General features: G+C 35.8%; 1 protein-coding gene across 8 annotated transcripts in view; it reads left to right on the top strand.

Annotated features, from left to right (window-relative positions):
• The window catches only part of PIK3C3 (phosphatidylinositol 3-kinase catalytic subunit type 3), a 155,585-nt gene that overhangs the window by 108,005 nt on the left and 28,179 nt on the right, over positions 1-19,401 (top strand). For 5 of the 8 annotated variants that reach the window (XR_009558614.2, XR_009558616.1, XM_060283147.2 and 2 more), the window contains one exon: positions 5,393-5,467. Coding sequence is in view for 5 of the 8 variants with exons in the window: in XM_060283147.2 (XP_060139130.1) it covers positions 5,393-5,467 (75 nt within the window). In the remaining 3 variants the exon portion in view is untranslated. Of the gene's footprint in view, positions 1-5,392; positions 5,468-6,499; positions 6,664-17,713; positions 17,787-19,401 lie in introns of all 8 variants that reach the window. The other 3 variants (XR_009558615.1, XM_060283149.1, XM_060283150.2) reach the window with 2 other exon arrangements.

Here is a 19,401-nt window from a genome sequence, read left to right as displayed (position 1 = left end):
TATAACAACTATATTTAAACTTTCCTATCATTTTATGGCTTATAAATTGCTCTCTTATACATGACATTTTTTTATTTTTCACAATGCTCCCATGAGGTAGTATTCCATGTTATTTTGTACTACATAATTTATTCCGAAATTTATACTTGATACATTTTTGGCTGAGAAGTATAAAGAAAATATAATATTCCTAGGAACTTTTAAAATACTGAAATAAAATGTGTGTATGTATATTCATATTCCTTGTGGTTTTAATTCTTATTTTAACCTAAGGAACATTACATGTGTTACGTGTAACTGTGCTTACCCATAAAAATGATCGCATACAGTGTATTTAGATTTTAAGACTAAAAAAAATTGAAGCATCTAAGAGAAAATGTTTCCCTTTTCTTACTCACTCTGTATTTCTCTCTCCTGTCCCTCTTTCCCTTCCTGCTTTACTTCCTTTCTTCTGTCCTTTTTTCCCTTTTCTCTTCCATTCACTTTTTTCTCCATTAAGTCTGTGTTTTCTAAGATCTGAAAAAATTAATATACTTCTAAAGGCTTGATAGATCACTCACATGGCTGGCAGCTTATACTGTTTTTCAGCAAGACTTGTCAATCAAGGCAACCATACAAGGCTTACCCTATGGCTTGTGTTTCTCAGAGCTGGGTTTCAGAAGGAAGTATTCTAAGAGACAGGAAGTAGAAACTTTTGGTTTCTGAAGGCCTGGATTGGGAAGCTGGCAGTTTGTCACTTCTGTCATATTCTGTTGGTCATAGGAGTCACAGAACCTGCCTGGATTCAAGGGGAAAGGATATAGTTCCCATCTTAAATGAAAAGCATGTTAAAGAATCTTTAATCTGCCACACCTAGTTTTCAGTACTTTATTACCTGAGATATTTTGTATACCCTCAAGCAATTACCTCGTGTCTTTTTACTTAACTTTCTGATAGTTACTGTAAATTTTTTTACCTTGTAAATCTATTTAATAAAGAAATGTTAACTTTTTCTACTTAAAGTATATATGCACACAACCTATAAGTATTGACTAAATTTTGAAAACCCTGCTCACTTAAAAAAAGTACTGGAACAATATTTCATAATATGTGCTAAATGTCATAGTATTGTGTCTTTTATATAATGTTCCATTTTTTCCCATGAGCTAACGAAAATATGCCTTTTTTTAATGTAAAAAAAAATAGCCATTTAGATTGTACCTGGACAGTTAACTTCAAATTAGATATTCTTCCTAATAAAAGCATTTCATATTTATTCATATCCTGATAACTGATTTGATGGCAGGCCTTCTCTTCATCTTATTTTGAATTCCCTTCTGTTTTCTATATATACTGCTGTGTTACAAAATAATTTTGTGTGTTTCAGTGAGTTTGGTAGCATTCCAGGTAATGTTGCAAGTTGAAAGCCATTTGAATTTTTCATTAGAGGATTCAGTGCTTAATAAGTTGCAACATTGTACTAGAATCTGATTGTTGGGCATTATCACATAGATGCATGTATTATAACTTTCATTTTAAAAAGTAATGTTTTAGGTTTTTGGCAAAGTGTAAGAAGAATGCGATTAGTTATGGTGACATTTTTTCCAGATTATGCAGGGTGTCAAATCTATATTATGCAAGTAAATGTGGGAACACTGATTATTCTCACACTCATATCTTTACTAGTAAAGGGAGATAGTATTGTTTAGTTGTCTATATTTCTCTGTATTTTGCTTTAAGTCAAAGTTGTTTTATAAAACCAGTTTCAAGATGTTTGTGTGTGTATCTCACATGAAGTCCAAATACTAATGAATAGCATCCTTTTGACGAGATTCTCTTGGACAGGTATAGTGTTTCCATTATAGTTAAAAAATAACTTCATTTTTCCTGAAACTCTTCTGATCTACTCTGTGCCATCTCAAATCATTCTGAATATTGTTTATATCCTCAAAATTTCGAAGGATCATCCTACTCTTGCCTCAGATACCTTTTTCAAGATGTAATCTTTTATCTTTTAAGTGTTGACATTTGAATTATTGAAACACCCCAAATTCTCATCTCCACCATTTATATATATGAAAGAGAGAAAGATCATATGCTGTCTCACTTGACTTAAAAAACATTTATTGAAATGGTCATCCAACATATTTATGACCTTAACGCACTGAGGCAGGGTAAAAGGCTCTTTTTCATACATTTTCCATTTCCATTGGAAAATAATCCAGTAATAACAATGAAATATTACTGAAAAACCAAATTTGATGATAAAGAGTAGTTTATAAAAACATCTTGCTGGGCTTCCCTGGTGGTGCAGTGGTTGAGAGTACTCCTGCCAATGCAGGGGACACGGGTTCGTGCCCCGGTCCGGGAAGATCCCACATGCCACGGAGCGGCTAGGCCCGTGAGCCATGGCCACTGAGCCTGCGCGTCCGGAGCCTGTGCTCCGCAACAGGAGAGACCACAACGGTGAGAGGCCCACGTACCGCAAAAAATTTTTAAAAAACCATCTTGCTTTATCAGCAGAGACAGGCATAATTCATACATGTCTAGTTACATGAAAATTTTTGGTCAAAAATACTGTTGCTGTGTATGTGAATCATTACTTTCCTAGAGATAGCTAAACAACTTGAAACAAAGTAAATAGTGATAAAAATTAAACTAATTGTAATTTATAATTAATAAGAAGGTAACTGGTACCATGTAACAACTCAGATGCACTGATAACACAATGTTGTTCTTTGTGAAAATTGCAGGAATTTCAGCTATCTTCATAATGCATGTTATCAGTAGGAGTTTTGTATCCTTGACAAGTGGCAACCAGATTTCTAAGTGAATCCCTTATTAGAGAACTCAGTGTGCTAAGTTCTAATGTGTTCTCAGTTCTCTTTACCAATATCAGATTTAATATCCTTCAGTTAAGTCACTTACTAGTCTTTTAGTGGAGAGCCTTTAGTCATTTGTGGAACTGCATATTTTACAGCAGTTTTAGAGCAGTGCTACTACAAGTATAATCCAACAGCATTAGCTTCACCTGGGCACTTGTTCGTATTACAGACTCTCAGGCCTTTTCCCTGCTGTTTGGATCAGAATCTGCATAGAGGATTCCCAGGGGATTCTTAGATGCATTAGAACACTAGAGAGGGCTTTTCAAACTTTGATATATATAACAATCACTCTCTGGACATTGCCCCTGGAGATTCTGATGCAATAGGAATGAAGTAAGGCTTAAGAGTTTGCATTTTTAACAAGATTCTAGGTGGTAGTGAAACTGTCAGTCTGTGTATCACATTTTGGGTAGCAATGCCTTAGATCAAATGTCAGTCAATTTTTCCCTAAAGCCTTTCAGATAGTAAATATATTTATACTTTTCAGGCCAGGTGGTCTCTGTTGCAACCATTCAACCAGGCCATTATAGTGCTTAAGAAATATTGAAATAAATGGGCATGGCTCTGTTCCAATAAACTTTCTTTATAAAATATAAAAACAGAGGGGGACCAATTTGGGCCATCAAGCTGTATTTGCTCATCCTTTATGTAAATGACCCTCAAGTCCCCCAGTGGCCCAACTACCAGTTTCATTCAGCATCAGTTAACATAATCTAAGTATAGTGGTTTACACACGTAACAGTTATATTCTTTTTTTGTAAGAAGCCCAGATGTAAGCCATTACTGTTGTTGTTTTAACTCTTTAGGGATGTTAGTGTCAACCAAGGTCTCTGATTCTCTTGGTCAGCTCCCTCTATAAAAATGCTCACCACAAAACTACATTTGCTTTCTGGACAGGCCTAACTTCAAGTGAGGCTGGGAAATGTAGTCTTTTATGTAGGTACAGTCTTGCCCCAGAAATCTTAGTTTGGTCTTCTTTTAAGGAAGCAGTGTACATAGGATATTGTGTTTTTGGCAAACTAGTAGTCCTTGTCACACTACAGACTATATTTTGAGAATAACTGATTTGTTTAGTCAACTGTAACTGATTTGTTACAGTTAAGTGAAAATTATTAGTAGACCAGTAATATGATTAGAAGCATTTTTTTGAATGATAGTATGCTATCTTTCATTCATTCTCTACATATGGATATATTTTGAAATATATATAATATATAATTTTATCTAGAATCAGGGTATGGTGAGTTATTCTAAACAAATATACTTGAGCTTAAATATCTTGTTGAATGTTGCATCCATCAAAATAACCACTTTGGGAAGGAGGAATTACACAGAGTACAGTGCAAAAGTGGCGTAAGCAATGATGTTAGAGTCTAACTTAGGTTTAAACCCCAGCCCAGTGACCTTCGACAATCCTGTTAACTTCCGGAGCCTTAGGTTTTTTAATTTGAAGGATGGTTATAATACTTAACTGACATCATTAAAAGGGTTAGACATGATGAATGTAATGTGCCTAGCTAAGAACCTAGCCTTCAATAAATTGTAACTTTGTTTATAATTATAATTGAAGATTAATCTGATGATGGATGTCATTGCTTAAGCCACTTTTGGACTTCCATAATGGCCTTCAGAACCTGAATCAAATGAACTTTAATATTAATGAATTTAGACAGGATTAATTTGGTTATTAACAGGTGGTCCGATCTTTTTTCTACATAGTGTCTGAAATAAACATGTGTTTGTAAATACTGGCATAGTCATATGTGTGTTTGCAAGTTGCATTTGTTCTTAAGTTACTAATGCGGGAAACAGAACAGAAAAAAAAACGGCTTCAAACAGGTGTTGTTTGCTTAAATTTTTTGAGCACTTTCATCATGCGCCAGGTTTCCAGACTTTAGAAGAGAAAGAAAAAGAGAATAAAGGTAGAGACAGTGACTCTGCCCCTTGTCCTGCTCAGGTAATTTTTCTTAATTTAGAGGATTATGCTGATTATGTGAACTTCATACATGCCTTTACCACTCACGTGAATTCATTTGTTTTTCTATCTGCTGGCACTTCAAGATTGTTTCTCTAAAGATTTTTTTTTTAATTCTACACTTACTTTTGTTATAGTGTAGATAAGATGGTTGTGGGATGGTTGACTTCATTATGTGTGTTTCTGCAGACACTTTTTTTTTCACTGTCATTCTTAACATATCTACTTTGAAATGAGAAACAATAGACACGTTATAATTAAGGTTTCTGAAACCTCATTTAACTTTTGATTAAAGTGACTTTTATAATTTGACAGAATTCTACAGGGTATTTTCTCTGTTGCAAATAATAATTTGAGTTTCAAGTGATAACCTCTTCATAGAGTCAAAGATTACACATTTAATTTGAGAATTTAGGTAAGAAGTCAGAAAGAGTAGTAATCAATTTGAAATTAAAGTAGCACAAGCTGCTGTTGTATTCAGTTGTATGTATAACCTGGTTTGCATGTGTTTTTCACAGTTCTTTTGTCTTTTGTTTTTGAACTGTTATTGCAGCTGGATATTGCGTGATTACATATATTCTTGGAGTTGGAGACAGGCACCTGGATAACCTTTTGCTGACAAAAACAGGTAACAAATAATGGCTAGTAGCAAATATACATTTTATATGCCAGTGACTTTTGCCCTGGAATCTACTTCATAAGAAAATAAGTTGCATAAGTGAATTTAAATTGAAGTCCCTTTATATGGTACCTTGGAAGGACATGTCAGGGAAACTCCCATCCCTTGTAAGAACTGCTTTATTAGAAATCCTACAGATGGTCATCTAGCCCTTACTTCTCGAAATGCCTCCTTTAGTGGGAAGCCCATAATGTATGCAAGCAGTCCAATCTCTTACTGTACAGCTCTAGTTAGAATGTTTAAATGTTCTTTCTCTTATCAAACAACACTGAACTCACATTAACCTCTATCTTTAATTCTTTACCTTTTCCCCTTGGAGTTAGGTGGAATAATCATTCTCATCCTTCTTCCTAATAACTCCTTGGCCCCATGGCTTTAAACACCATCTCTGTGCAACTTCCAAACTTACTCTATTTCAATCCATTTCATTAGCTGTTTACCTGAAATCCTAAATATTATACAGCTAGTCATAAAAGTTGTTTTCTTCCTCCACTACCTGCCTGATAAGCTGCTCCTCACTTGGTTTCCTCATCTTAATAAATAGTAACATCACCTACTCAGTTGTTTAAGCCCCAGACTTGGGAGTCATTTTTAATTGCACTATTGGCTTCATCTTACATATCAAATCTATTATCAAATTGTATCTACTGCTCACCAAAATAAATCATGAAGTTACCCCCTCTTCATTTCCACTGCTTTTATCCCATTTGAAACCACCAATATCTTTTGCCCAAACTGTATGATTAAAATCTGAACTCTTTACTGTAGCCATTGTGGCTTGCCTACACTAACAGGTTTGAATGTATGAATGTAAAATCACTCCTATCTTGGGCAAGTACCCTTGTTGTTTCTTCTTCCTGGGAAGCTCTTCTCTCAGATCTTTCAAGACTTCGGTGAGTAAGTCTAAGATTGAATGGCATCTTTTTTTTTTTTTTTTTTTGCGATACGCGGGCCTCACTGTTGTGGCCTCTCCCGTTGCAGAGCACAGCCTCTGGAGGCGCAGGCCCAGTGGCCATGGCTCACGGGCCCAGCCGCTCCGCAGCATGTGGGATCTTCCCGGACCGGGACACAAACCCGTGTCCCCTGCATCGGCAGGCGGACTCTCAACCACTGCGCCACCAGGGAAGCCCTGGCATCTTTTTAGAGTATCCTTTTCTAACTCTCCAGTCAAATAATATTTATATACCTGCCACCCCACCCCTCTCCATTACTCTCTATTTATTATTCTGTTTTGTTTTCTTTATAGCACTTATCACTAGCTGAAGGTATCTTTTTAATATAATTCAACAAATGCTTATTGAGCACCTACTATATTTTAGGTATTGTTCTAGGTGATGGGGATACCAAAATAAACAGGACAGAAATCCTAGCCCTCGTGGAGCTTGTTGACTTCTTAATCATCATCCTCTCCCATTCCGGATGTAGGTTCCATGAGAGCAGGGACCTTGTCCATGCACTTTGCCACCGTGCCTCCAGAGCCTTGAACAAAACCTAGCTAAAATGTTTGATAAATCATTGTTGAATTAATTAATAAATATTTCTGTTCTTCTGTGTAGCCTTTTCTTCCATATGCCAAATAATCCAAGTTTCTTCAGCCCTTCACAGAAAATAGATTTTAAAGTACACTTAAAATAGTCTCTCAGGTAAGGACATTATGTAGTTTGTTAGTATTCCTCCAAATTTTGATACCAAAATTGAGTGTAGCCTGACTAATTATTAATATAGTAACCATGTTAATTCATGTAGTCTGGAATTTCATATATTCAGTTTTAAATTATTAGTGTGAAAAATTATCTGGTAAAATTTGCATGTGGGAACCATGTCTGTATTAATGCCAGGCAGTCCCTTTAATTACCAAAGCCTGAAGGAGTATAATCAGATTGCATTGGAGGTTCTTGCCAAATTTACTAATTTAGCAAAAGATATTTATAAAAGGTTATGCTGCTGGGCTTCCCTGGTGGCACAGTGGTTGAGAGTCTGCCTGCCGATGCAGGGGACTCAGGTTCGTGCCCCGGTCGGGAAGATCCCACATGCTGCAGAGCTACTGGGCCTGTGACCCATGGCCACTGAGCCTGCGCGTCCGGAGCCTGTGCTCCTCAACGGGAGAGGCCACAGCAGTGAGAGGCCCGCATACTGCAGAAAAAAAAAAAAACATTATGCTGTGTTTGGAAAAAATTATAATTTGGAAAAAGTTTTCCTGTGTTGTTTTCTTAGCTCTCTTTTTCAGTTGAATCTTTTAACCACAAGAATCAGACTTCCAAAATAATTCCATTTGTTTTTATATTGTTATCATTATAACCACAGTGGAATTCTTTAATGTATAGAGTAACATTAGATCTATGTTATATTCACAAATCTTACTTGTCTCTTCTTCTGGAAATTGATAAATAATAGAACATTTTCTGTTGGACTTTGAGAACTGCTCTGTCTTGTGTGTGTCTGTGTGTATTGATGGGGATACTTTAAGAGTAAGATTTGGAAAGAAAGGTCTACCTAATATACTTTTTTGGCCCAGGTCATAGATACTTGTATGGAAATTGAATTATAAAATTTCAAAAACAGGTTTTAAGCTTCTTGTCACCAGTTTTCCACTAGAGGGTGCTCTAAATTTTGTTTTAAGCTTACCTAAAAATGTGCTAGATAAGAGGCACATTCTCTCTCTTTTAAAACAGCATTTCTTTGAGTTATTTCTTCTTAACTGCTCTTTAATAATTTCATACACTTATACAACAAGCATTTTACATCTTCCTCACTAGGATAAGTGTTTTAAATTTTTGGATTTAGTTTGAATGAAATTGGATTGTATAAGGAAAGACCAATTATGTCAAGACAAATGGAAGTATATAATACATTCCTCAACTTCAAGAAATTTATAATGATTTATTTTAAAATGTTTGTGTGTCTACTCATTTTTTACTAACAGTCCATATTTCAGAACAGTTTCGAGTTATATTAATTACATATGTTATAATTTGACTTTGTATAGTTTAGACAACTATTAACATTTTTTTTTTTTTTTTTGCCATACGCGGGCCTCTCACTGTTGTGGCCTCTCCCGTTGCGGAGCACAGGCTCTGGACGCGCAGGCTCAGCAGCCATGGCTCACGGGCCTAGCCGCTCCTTGGCATGTGGGATCTTCCCAGACCGGGGCACGAACCCGTGTCCCCTGCATCAGCAGGCGGACTCTCAACCACTGTACCACCAGGGAAGCCCTAGACAACTATTACATATTTAAAATGAATTTTGAAGGTGTTTCATTGCAGGAAATAGATTTCAATGCTTGTACTTAAAAATGCCTTGAATATTATGAAGCATCTTCCACTGTATATTTTGGATCCATTATGCCTTCAACACAGACCATAACATATTAAAAACTTAGAACTTTAGATTTTCTTATATAACTCTCCAGTCTCTCAGTGTTGATGGAGCTTTTATTAATGATAAATAGCATTTCTCCCATTCTTCAAAATAAAATACCTTTTGTCTTCTATTCTCATTTTCCAGCTTGGGCAGGTGTGTGTGTGTGTGTGTGTGTGTGTTTCTTGGACAGGTTTAGATGGTTTGGAATTATAATCAGAGTACTACTGATTTGTCAGTGCCCAGTTCCCTGATATGAGAGATGGAACAGAGAGGAAGGAGACACCCAGATTTCATTTCACTGTGGTCTTTTGGGGATTCACCCTAAATACACACTGTTCCGCCTGTAAATATAGATGAGACAGAAAAGGGTCAGACTAAGAACTTCAGGAATGTGTGGAGGAAAATGTTTCACCTCTTATAGAGAATTTCAAAATCTGTACAATGGTAATGTACAAAAATGCAAAATATAAGTCTCAATTTCAGATTTCTCAGAAATTTTTTGCCCATGCTTTAGTTGGTTGTGGGTATTTTTAACTTGGTTGAAGTTTCCTCAACTTGTGCAGCAGAGGGCGTTGTGTGTCTATCACAAATGTAAAAGTCTGGAAATTCCTTTGTCAATATTATGGTTTTCTACAAGCATATTTTGGGGTGAATGATATTTCTCTTATTAATGCATTAATATATTATTTTGGCAAGAAACTACAAAATTTAAGCTGTGATACAGGATAGGAAAAAATGAATTTTTTTCAGAGTTGCTGTTCTTTGAGGAAGTTTTAAGAAGTTTATTCAGGGTAATTCAATTGTGGCAGGACTCAAATGAAATTAGACTTGAGTTTATCTCAACTCTTTGGAAGAAGTTTTGTTTTGCTTTTCTTTTTGAGAATTTGAGGGGGGAAAAAAAGGACCAGTATAACTGAAAAACGTGCTGTTTGTTTATGATATACAGACTGTATGATATAATTAACATATAAAATTAATATGTAAATAATTGAAAAACATTCACAAAAGAGAAGTAAGAACTGGGTATCTGTAGTAAATGGAAAGTTTTTTGTAGGTCATAAAGATGGCCTTGTTAACCTGGGCTTATCTATTTATATAGTGAGAGGAGTGGTAGCTTTTTTGTCTGTGGTGGCACTTCAGAGTAATACCCTTTGAGCCTTTTGTCAGAAAGCTCACAGCAAAGAAAAATAGTCATTTTAATCCTAATTGCACATTGCTTTCAATACATCTCCTATCCTGATCTTCTTTATCATTCTTTAATTTTATGTACAATTGATTCACTTCCCTTTTTTTAATTCTGGGGAACAATTTCACATAGGAGTTAATATGTCAGGCTCTAAAGTCAAATTCTTTGTGTTTAAGTTGCCCCTCCACCATTGTATGACCGATCAAGTTATCTAATATATCTGTGTCTCAGTCTCTTCTCCTCAATGCATAAATAATAGTAGAACTCTCTCCTGATGTGAGGGTTGAATGATTTAATATGGTAGAATTTTGTATGGTACTGTGCACATAGTAAACATTCCTTGTGGGCTAACTATTACGGTTTTGTTTGTGTATTTCACCACCAAGAAATAAGAATGCCTTCCTTATTTAGCTTATTTAGCTGTTATTTGTAATCATAATTTTAGAGATAAGGAAATAATATATCTCAAAAACTTTTTCTACCCTAAAATCCAAACTCCTGTAACTTACTGCCCTCTAAAATCTCTTTTGAGTGGCTCATTATTTTAGTAGTATATGTGCTTGTTTACTCTCTGGCACATGAGAGAAAGGAGTATAAAAAGCTCTGTGCGTAGTAGGCACCTAGTAAATGCTTTGAAAATAAGTAAATGAACTAGGTTTTTTCATGTCATTTTAATCTATGCTCAGGGTTTCAGAAAAATCTGTTTCCTGTCAAAACTTAGTTTTACTATAGATTGTGGATATACTATTACTTACCAGTTTGATTTGTATTTCTCAGTTGATATATGGAAAAGAGAGCCAAGCACATAAGACCTGCCCTTTTTATCCATAAGTACTTTTTTAGTCTTTATTGATCATTACTTTAGATGTTTAAATAACGATAACTTGTCTTCATGTGAATAATTTTCTTTTTAACATTATTTAAAATCTGATCTTTTGAAAGTTTCTTAAATATTTAGTATCAGGAAGTCAGTCTTTATGTTAACTGAAACCTATCATAAGGAAAATGTTAATTTTTGTGGAGGCTTTTTTTTTTTTTTTTTTGCGGTACGCGGGCCTCTCACTGTTTTGGCCTCTCCCGTTGCGGAGCGCAGGCTCAGCGGCCATGGCTCACGGGCCTAGCCGCTCCGTGGCATGTGGGATCTTCCCAGACCGGGGCACGAACCCGTGTCCCCTGCATCGGCAGGCGGACTCTCAACCACTGCGCCACCAGGGAAGCCAGAGGCTGCTTTTTTTTTTTTAAGTTTGTTTGAGAAGAACATTGTATCTTCTCATTAGAGGTAATAAAAAATGATAAAGGGCTATACTCTTTTTACCTAAGGAGGTGCAAATTACTTTATGGATAGAGTAACTTAGACTGGGTCATGAAGAATGTGTTGGATTTGTATGGGATACAAATAGAGAAAAGCACACATTCCAGTAAAATATCCGGAAGCTGAAATAAGCCATGCCTTTGCAGGTAATATATATAGGCTGGTTAGAAAAATTTGACGTCAGATTATGGAGGGAAAGCAATCTACTTCCTTTCGGATTACCTTTTATATGGCAAAGCTTAATTCAGTCACTGAAGTAAAAGTGTAGATTAGCAGTAAATTTTTTAATGTAAGTTTTTTTTGTTGTTTTTTGTTTATTTATTTAAATTTTTTTTTTTTTTTTTTTTTTGCGGTACGCGGGCCTCTCACTGTTGTGGCCTCTCTCGTAGTGGAGCACAGGCTCTGGACGTGCAGGCTCAGAGGCCATGGCTCACAGGCCCAGCTGCTCCGCAGCATGTGGGATCTTCCCGGACTGGGGCACAAACCCGTTTCCCCTGCATCAGCAGGTGGACTCTCAACCACTGTGCCACCAGGGAAGCCCTAATGTAAGTTTTATCAGATGATATATTCCTTAATGCTGGCTAGACACTGTTTTGCTTCGAAATGAATAATTTGGGGAGAGATTACATTTTAATGTATTTTAAACCATTCAAAGTTTCATAAACTAAAATATTAAAAAAGTTATGTTTATAGTAACCCCAGAAGAAAAAGAAGTGCCAAATTTTAAGGTAATGATGTTGAACAACACAAGGAAACTAACCATTAGTCTGAATATGAGTTTTAATTCATTTAGGTGATCCATCTTGCCACTGTCCCTTCCATGATGACCTGACTGAGTCTGAGAGTTGTATTAGTCAGTATAAAGTAGATCAGAAGTCCTCAAGCTTCTGAGTATATTAGAATCATCAAGAGAGCCAGTTAAAATACAGATTGCTGGGCACCAGGCTCAGAGTTTTTGATTTAGTAGGTATGGTAGGGCCTGAGAATTTGTTTTAATAGCCAAGAAAACGATCAGTAATTCTCTGAAAAGGTTATTAAGATTCTTCTCCCCTTTTAAAATCCATTTCTATTTAGAGGCTTTGTTCTTTCACTTCAATCAAAACAATATATCATAATAGATTGAAAGAAGAAGCAAATATGAGAATCCAGCTTCTCCTATTAAGCCAGACATTAAAAAGACGTGCAGGGCTTCCCTGATGGCGCAGTGGTTGAGAGTCCGCCTGCCAATGCAGGGGACACGGGTTCGTGCCCTGGTCCGAGAAAATCCCACATGCCACGGAGCGGCTAGGCCCGTGAGCCATGGCCGCTGAGCCTGCACGTCCAGAGCCTGTGCTCTGCAACGGGAGAGGCCACAACAGTGAGAGGCCCGCGTACCGCAAAAAAAAAAAAAAAAAAAAAAAAAGATGTGCAAAATGTAAGGCAGTGCCACTCTTCTCATTAATTATATTTTGTTTTGGAAAGTATTATTAATAGAAAACAAATTTATGTTAAAACGTTATTGAATTGTTATTTTTAAGCTAATTAATATTTTTTAAATGTCTCAGTTTCCATTTCAAATGTAGTAAATATCAATATAGGTAGTCCAACTAAGGCATTTTTGGGGTTCTGAATACTTTTTAAGAGTATAAAGGGTCCTGAGACCATGATCTTTTAGAATTGCTTTTTGAAGGCCATTGTTTTTCATCTTCAAAGGGTTAATAACTGTTCTGCTTCAGACATTAAAACAGTTCTCTAGAAGAAAAGAGTGTTTCAGGGAAAAAAAACTTTGTTTTAATGACTGTAGGAAAAATGAAAATATATAACAGTTAAATAATCGTTTTTCTTGAATGGAAATAGACTATATAATCAGAGATATAAGTAGACATGGTTTTGCCCCCTTTTCATTAGTTAGCTTAATGTTATCCCTGTTTATAAGAAGCCATCTTAACAATTGAATGTGAAGTGATAATAAATTATGTGAAAAATTTAGCAGGTGACTGTAATGTCTATGCTAATCTGTACTTATGTATGACTTATTGTACTTTGTTACTCAAAAACTAGTTTTGAAAAATATTTCCTCATTACTATACTTTTTAACTGTAAATGAAAATACCTCTAACCAAGTATATCATAAGGGTTTAACTAATAAGTGTTGGGAGCAGTGGGAGTGTAGGTGTAGGGAGCATTTTTCTAAAATATAAGTTCCATTGTATCAATAAATAGTTATTCACACCCTTCTTTTTTTCTAGGGTTTGTGGTAGGGCAACAGGAAAGATATAACGTTCATGTAAGAAATAAAGGCATTCTGGGGAAAAAAATAAAATGTCAGGTTATATACAAAAAAAATTGAGAGTGGGAAACTTACTGGGGAGTAGAGTAGCAGGGAAGAATTTTTGAATTTGGGAATTGTGTGGGATTTTCAAAAAATTAGAGTCTAGTTTATAGGAGAGATTACAGGAGAGAGTCAAGTAGAAGGAATAAGCAGTGTAAAAAATGGAATAAGTACAGTTTTGAGATTGGTTGCATTTAATTATTAAATAGACAAAAGGGAAATTAAATAAATAAATAAAAAAGAAACTCTACCACTAAATACTATTAATTTTGGCAGTATCTAGTCTCTTTAATCCAAGAACTACAAATGTCTTCAACTACAATTTAAAAAATATTTTCATGTCACTTATGCAAATAACAGGAAAAATTAATTAACACCTCTTATTCCCTTTATATTGCAAGGCAGGGACAAAAGAAGGTAGTTACAGTTAACATTAAGTTTGTTTTATGTACACTTTGCTCCTTGACTATTTAATGTAATAGATTTGAATAAAACCACATTCCCTGAATTTTTTTAACATTTTTTTAATTTTGTGAAGTGTATTTTAAAAATTCTTAAAAGTTTAATTTACAGATATTAAGTTTAAAAAAGCCATTCCCTTTGGTATGAGGATAAGTTTTCTTAAAACGTTGATAGCCTCTTTTCAAAATACATTCCTCTTTGAACTTGCAAAGCATAGTAATGGTTTCATAGTTAGATACTGAATCTTTTATGCCTTATAATTAAGTAGTAATCCTGTTCTTTGAGAATTGTCTTACAAGAAGGATAGAAGTATACTCTTCATTTGGAGGCAGTGATGCATAGATGACATTGGAATTCCATTAATGCCTGTTAGGAAATGAAGAAAAGTGGGGCTAGGTTTCCTATTAAAAAGCACCAAGCCCGTTAAATAAACTCTGTGTGATGGTTGATACCATTTGATACATGATTTATTAAGGGTAGCAGTTTTGAATCAAAGATTGGTCAAATAGGTTCTCTGCTCAAGTGGTGGGTATCAGTAGGAAATATATTGATAACAAAGCATTATTTAAATAAATAGAACTAAGAAAGGTTTATCTGTACCCACGATATTGTAAGCTTCTAATTTCTTAACTCTTGAAGGGTAGAATGGTATTTGTCTAACAAGGTAGATAATAAATGGGAAGTCCAGGATGAAAATAAGCAGAAAATGAAGTGCTTAGCTTAGTTGAACAGAGGACATGTGTTTAGCTGAAGGCAGTGAAACCTTTAACAGAAGTTGATCATGAACTTTTCACCAAATCATGAAAAATTCAGTGATAGCATCCTCCCTTGAACCTTAAGAGATTAGGAGATGGTGCTTTCCCAGTAAGTACCAAATTTTCAAATTACTTATTCCAAAACTGATTTCTCATCTTTTGGGAATCTTGGACTTCCCTTGGGAAATTGGTGAAGTCTGTGAACTTCCAAAAATACTGATTTCATTGTGTTTAGAGACCCTGAAGCACATTTTGGAATTCTGAAAATGTGTTTTTCAATCAAGAGCAATACGTAGGACTGTTTTAAACAGAAATGAAACCCCCCATGTTGACATATTACATTTTATAATCTTAAATATGTACAACATAAAACCTGATCTTAACTTACTGTGCATCTACTCATACATAACTGTAAAATACAAACAGATTTATAAGATAATGTTACAAACTAACAAAATTTAACCTAACAATATTAATGTGACAGAAAAGGAATACTGAAACTAAATTGCCACTTGCTAGTGTGAATATGGTATAGATAATATAGTGTGAGTTTCAATTCAGAGTGCTGTTAATGTCCTGTCCCATGCTAATATTCTTACACTACTTTCCTCGAACTGCTTCATAACCTTCATTTATTCCAGATGCTGTAATGTAATTTTCAAGGTACTCTGCTTCTGTTAGTATTAGCCTGCAACAATTAAAGTAGGTTTGTTGTTTGATACCAACCCAGTCAAAAACACTGAAATCATAGGACAGTATTAAGGAGTAAGGTAGCATCCAGATGATCCAGACTCAGCCTTTATTAATTTCATTATAGATCTTCACAGAAATGAAGACACAAAATTTTTAAAACATGACAACGTCTATAAGAACTATCAGGTTTCTAGAAGAAAATTTCTCACAGTAATGTTATTAAAAGTTGTCTAAGGGCTTCCCTGGTGACACAGTGGTTGAGAGTCCGCCTGCCGATGCAGGGGACACGGGTTCATGCCCTGGTCTGGGAAGATCCCATGTGCCGCAGAGTGGCTGGGCCCATGAGCCATGGCTGCTGAGCCTGCGCGTCCAGAGCTTGTGCTCCACAACAGGAGAGGCCGCAACAGTAGAGGCCCGCGTACCACCAAAAAAAAAAAAAAAAAGTTGTCTAAGCTGTAAAGGTGAAATTGAGATGTCATTGGTTAAATAAATGCAGAATAGCCAACATTGCATACTCCTGTATGCTAGGCAATATTCTAGGTTTCAGGACTATAACAAAAATAAATGGAACAGGGTTCTTGAGTATAAGACTCTTAATGATTCATTAAAAGTTTAGTGTTGGGGAGAAAGAGGAGTGAACAAATAATTTCAATATACACCTCAGCTAAAGTGTTTTGATAGAAATAGGTGAGGTAGGAGCCTCATTAATAACTGCTTACCAAAAGCATGCTGATTTAGGTAGCCCTAGTGTGAGCTATAGGAAGCTTTTAGTTAACCTGTTACTGCCTTTGTTTTTTGGGGTGGGGAGACAAAACCACTTTTCAATTCTCCACAGGCTCCTTGCTATCTATATCTAATTAGAATTCCTTCTCATTTCACCTCCTCCATTTGTCATTTACTATACTAGATAGATCCAGATATATCCATTTAAAAAAATTCTTAAGAGACTATTGGGGAGGAAGAAATTTTCCTCTAACCTTCTAGTTTCTTCTGGCTGGTCTAAGAACTAAATTGACATGAGATTATTGACAGATTAACAGGAGAAAAACTAAAGTTTACTAACACATGTATATGGGAGAGACCCAGAAAAACTGAATAACTCACCAAAATGGCTGGAACCCTCACCTTAAATACCATCTTTTGCTAAAGACTAAGGAGGATGTTGGGGATAGTGGTTTGGCACCTCAAAGAAGGAGAGGCAATTGACAAGGAGATAGAAAAGCAAATGTTTGGTAAATGTTTGCTAGGCCATGCAGAGACAATAGGACACAAAGGAATTTTTAACAAACTTCGCTAGGTTCCTCCCTGTCTGCATACGTAGTTCATACTATAATTAATCTATGGTGATAGGTCCCTTCCTGGAACAGATCCTCTACTGACATTTTTTTAGGTAGCTGGGGGAAGGTCAAGTTTCATCCTTTTGGGCCTTGATTGGTTTCAGATCAAAAATAATTTTCATGCCAGAAAGACATTTTGGGATGGCAAGTTTTGCTCCCCTATAAGACTTTAACCAATTCTCCAGTTTGAACAGAATATTTTAAACCTGGTATATCTTTTAAAAAAAATTAAGATAATTTCGATAAATGGAAAACTGGTATTCAGTGCAATAGTTACATTGATGATGGTGCAGGGGAACAAAATTAGCTACCCCAAAATGTTTCTGGCATGCAGTTTCAAGCTGAAAACAATCAAGGCCAAAAAGCCTCTGGAAGCACCTTTGACCTTGCCCCTAACTGCCTGAAGAATTTAGATAGAGGACCTATAACAGGAATAGAGCTATCACCAGAAATATCTGCAAAGAATACAGGCTAGGTGTGGTGGGCGAGGCTCTTGGAAATTTAGAGTCCACTCTGTGTCCCATTGTCTCTGCAAGGCCTAGCAAACATTTGTTTCCCAAACATTTGCTTTTCCATCTTCATGCCTTCCTCACATTTGAAGTCCCAACTCCTACCCCAACATCCTCCTTTGTCTTTAGGTGAAGATGGTATTTAGGGTGAGGGTTTCAGCCATTTTGGGCAGTTACTTGGTTTTTCTGGGTCTCTTTCATGTTTACATGTTATTAAACTTTGGTTTGATTTTCTCCTCTTAATCTGTCTCATGTCAATTTAATTCTTAGACCCGCCAGAGAACCTAGGAGGGTAGAAGAAAATTTCTTCCTCCTGGACAATGGCTACTTTTTCTACAGCCAGGTGATGATAATGTTTAAATCTCTGGTTAGTTGTCATTATGAGCACTCATTTGTAAGCTGTTGTTTCTCTTTGTATATGAACTCCATGTCCCAAATTCAGTACACCTTCTGTCAACTGCAGGTAATTTGCAATATAGTTTTCTTTACTGTTGTGGGAAAATAGTGCCAGTATCTATCTTGAATTTTACTTAAATTTAATATTATTATTGCCTAAAATTTGTACTTTTTATTACCCAGCCTTGGCACATTTGAAGTTCTTCCTCATTTTCAGAGTTTTATAACATTTCCAGTTTAATGTATTATTTAGTTTTTCTTTGTTGAGAAAGATGCCTGAAGAAGTTGCAGAAAATAAGATTGCTTATCTCTTTAATATTTAATTTTACTAATTTCTGGCTGTTGTGATCTCAGGTATCAGGGACATTTTAAGCATGTTTAAAATGTATTTTTTTTTTTTTTTTCTCGGTACACGGGCCTCTCACTGTTGTGGCCTCTCCCGTTGTGGAGCACAGGCTCCGGACGCGCCGGCTCAGCGGCCATAGCTCATGGGCCCGGCCGCTCTGCGGCGTGTGGGATCTTCCCGGACCGGGGCACGAACCCGTGTCCCCTGCATCAGCAGGCGGACTCTCAACCACTGCGCCACCAGGGAAGCCCAATATTTATTTTTGAACAAAGTTCAGTATTTAAAATTTAGAGTGATTACTGTCTATCAAGTACTGTGTTAAGTATTAGCTATATTATCTCTTTTAATTCTTCCATAGAAGGTAATTATCAGTATTAACTTGTTTTGTAGTTTAGAAAGTGAACCTTAGAAAGGTTAAGCAACTTTATAAGGATCACGTACCTGATCAAGTGAGATGTGAAAGTGTTTTAATAAAGGGCCATTATGCTCCTGACTCAGAGTGCCTGCCAGGGCATCACTGTTACCTGGGACTTTGTTACCACAACTAGAGTCAGTTCCATGCCCATTGTTGTTTATGTTTCCAACAGTGACCTAATGATGGTGTATAAAGTTCACAGATAACAGTGTTAATGCTCAGAGGAAGGCATAGACAGAAGGGTATAGCTTAACATTTTAACTGGATAGAGTCACTATCAAAAAATATTTTGCAAGATGGCAAAAGTGTGTAAAAACTCAATATATGTGCCTCAAGAACAATGGCTTGTGCCATTGAAGGAAAGAAATCGAAGCTTCCCCAAAAATGATGGAGGATAGGTTTCCACATAAAACAGGTCAGAATGCATTACAAGATAAATGAGAGTGGGCAGGTTGCATTAGGGAAATTTTGAGTTGGCTTTTTAAATGAATTCATTTCTTTTTTTCTTTTTTTTTATTGGTTCACATGGCTTTATTGGATGAAAATAAGTAAAATGAGCAAAAATAAGAGAGTTGTTAACAAGAATTTTTGCAAAATATTTCAAGCACATAGCTACTACATCAGTAAAAGTACTGAACAATTCATTTGGATAATGTCGCAATCATGCTCCTATAGTTATAATAAGAAAATAAATTCTGAACATTAAGAAAATAAATCTCATTTCATATTTCTCTCAAGTTCTAATAAGGTAATGGCTATTTTAATTCATATGTATAGATGCAAATGCATTACACAGAAAAA

Source organism: Globicephala melas, chromosome 13 (genome assembly GCF_963455315.2).
Source record: "Globicephala melas chromosome 13, mGloMel1.2, whole genome shotgun sequence".
NCBI lineage: Eukaryota > Metazoa > Chordata > Mammalia > Artiodactyla > Delphinidae > Globicephala > Globicephala melas.
The sequence above is the reverse complement of the archived record's forward strand: the minus strand, read 5'-3'. Positions and strand labels throughout refer to the sequence as shown.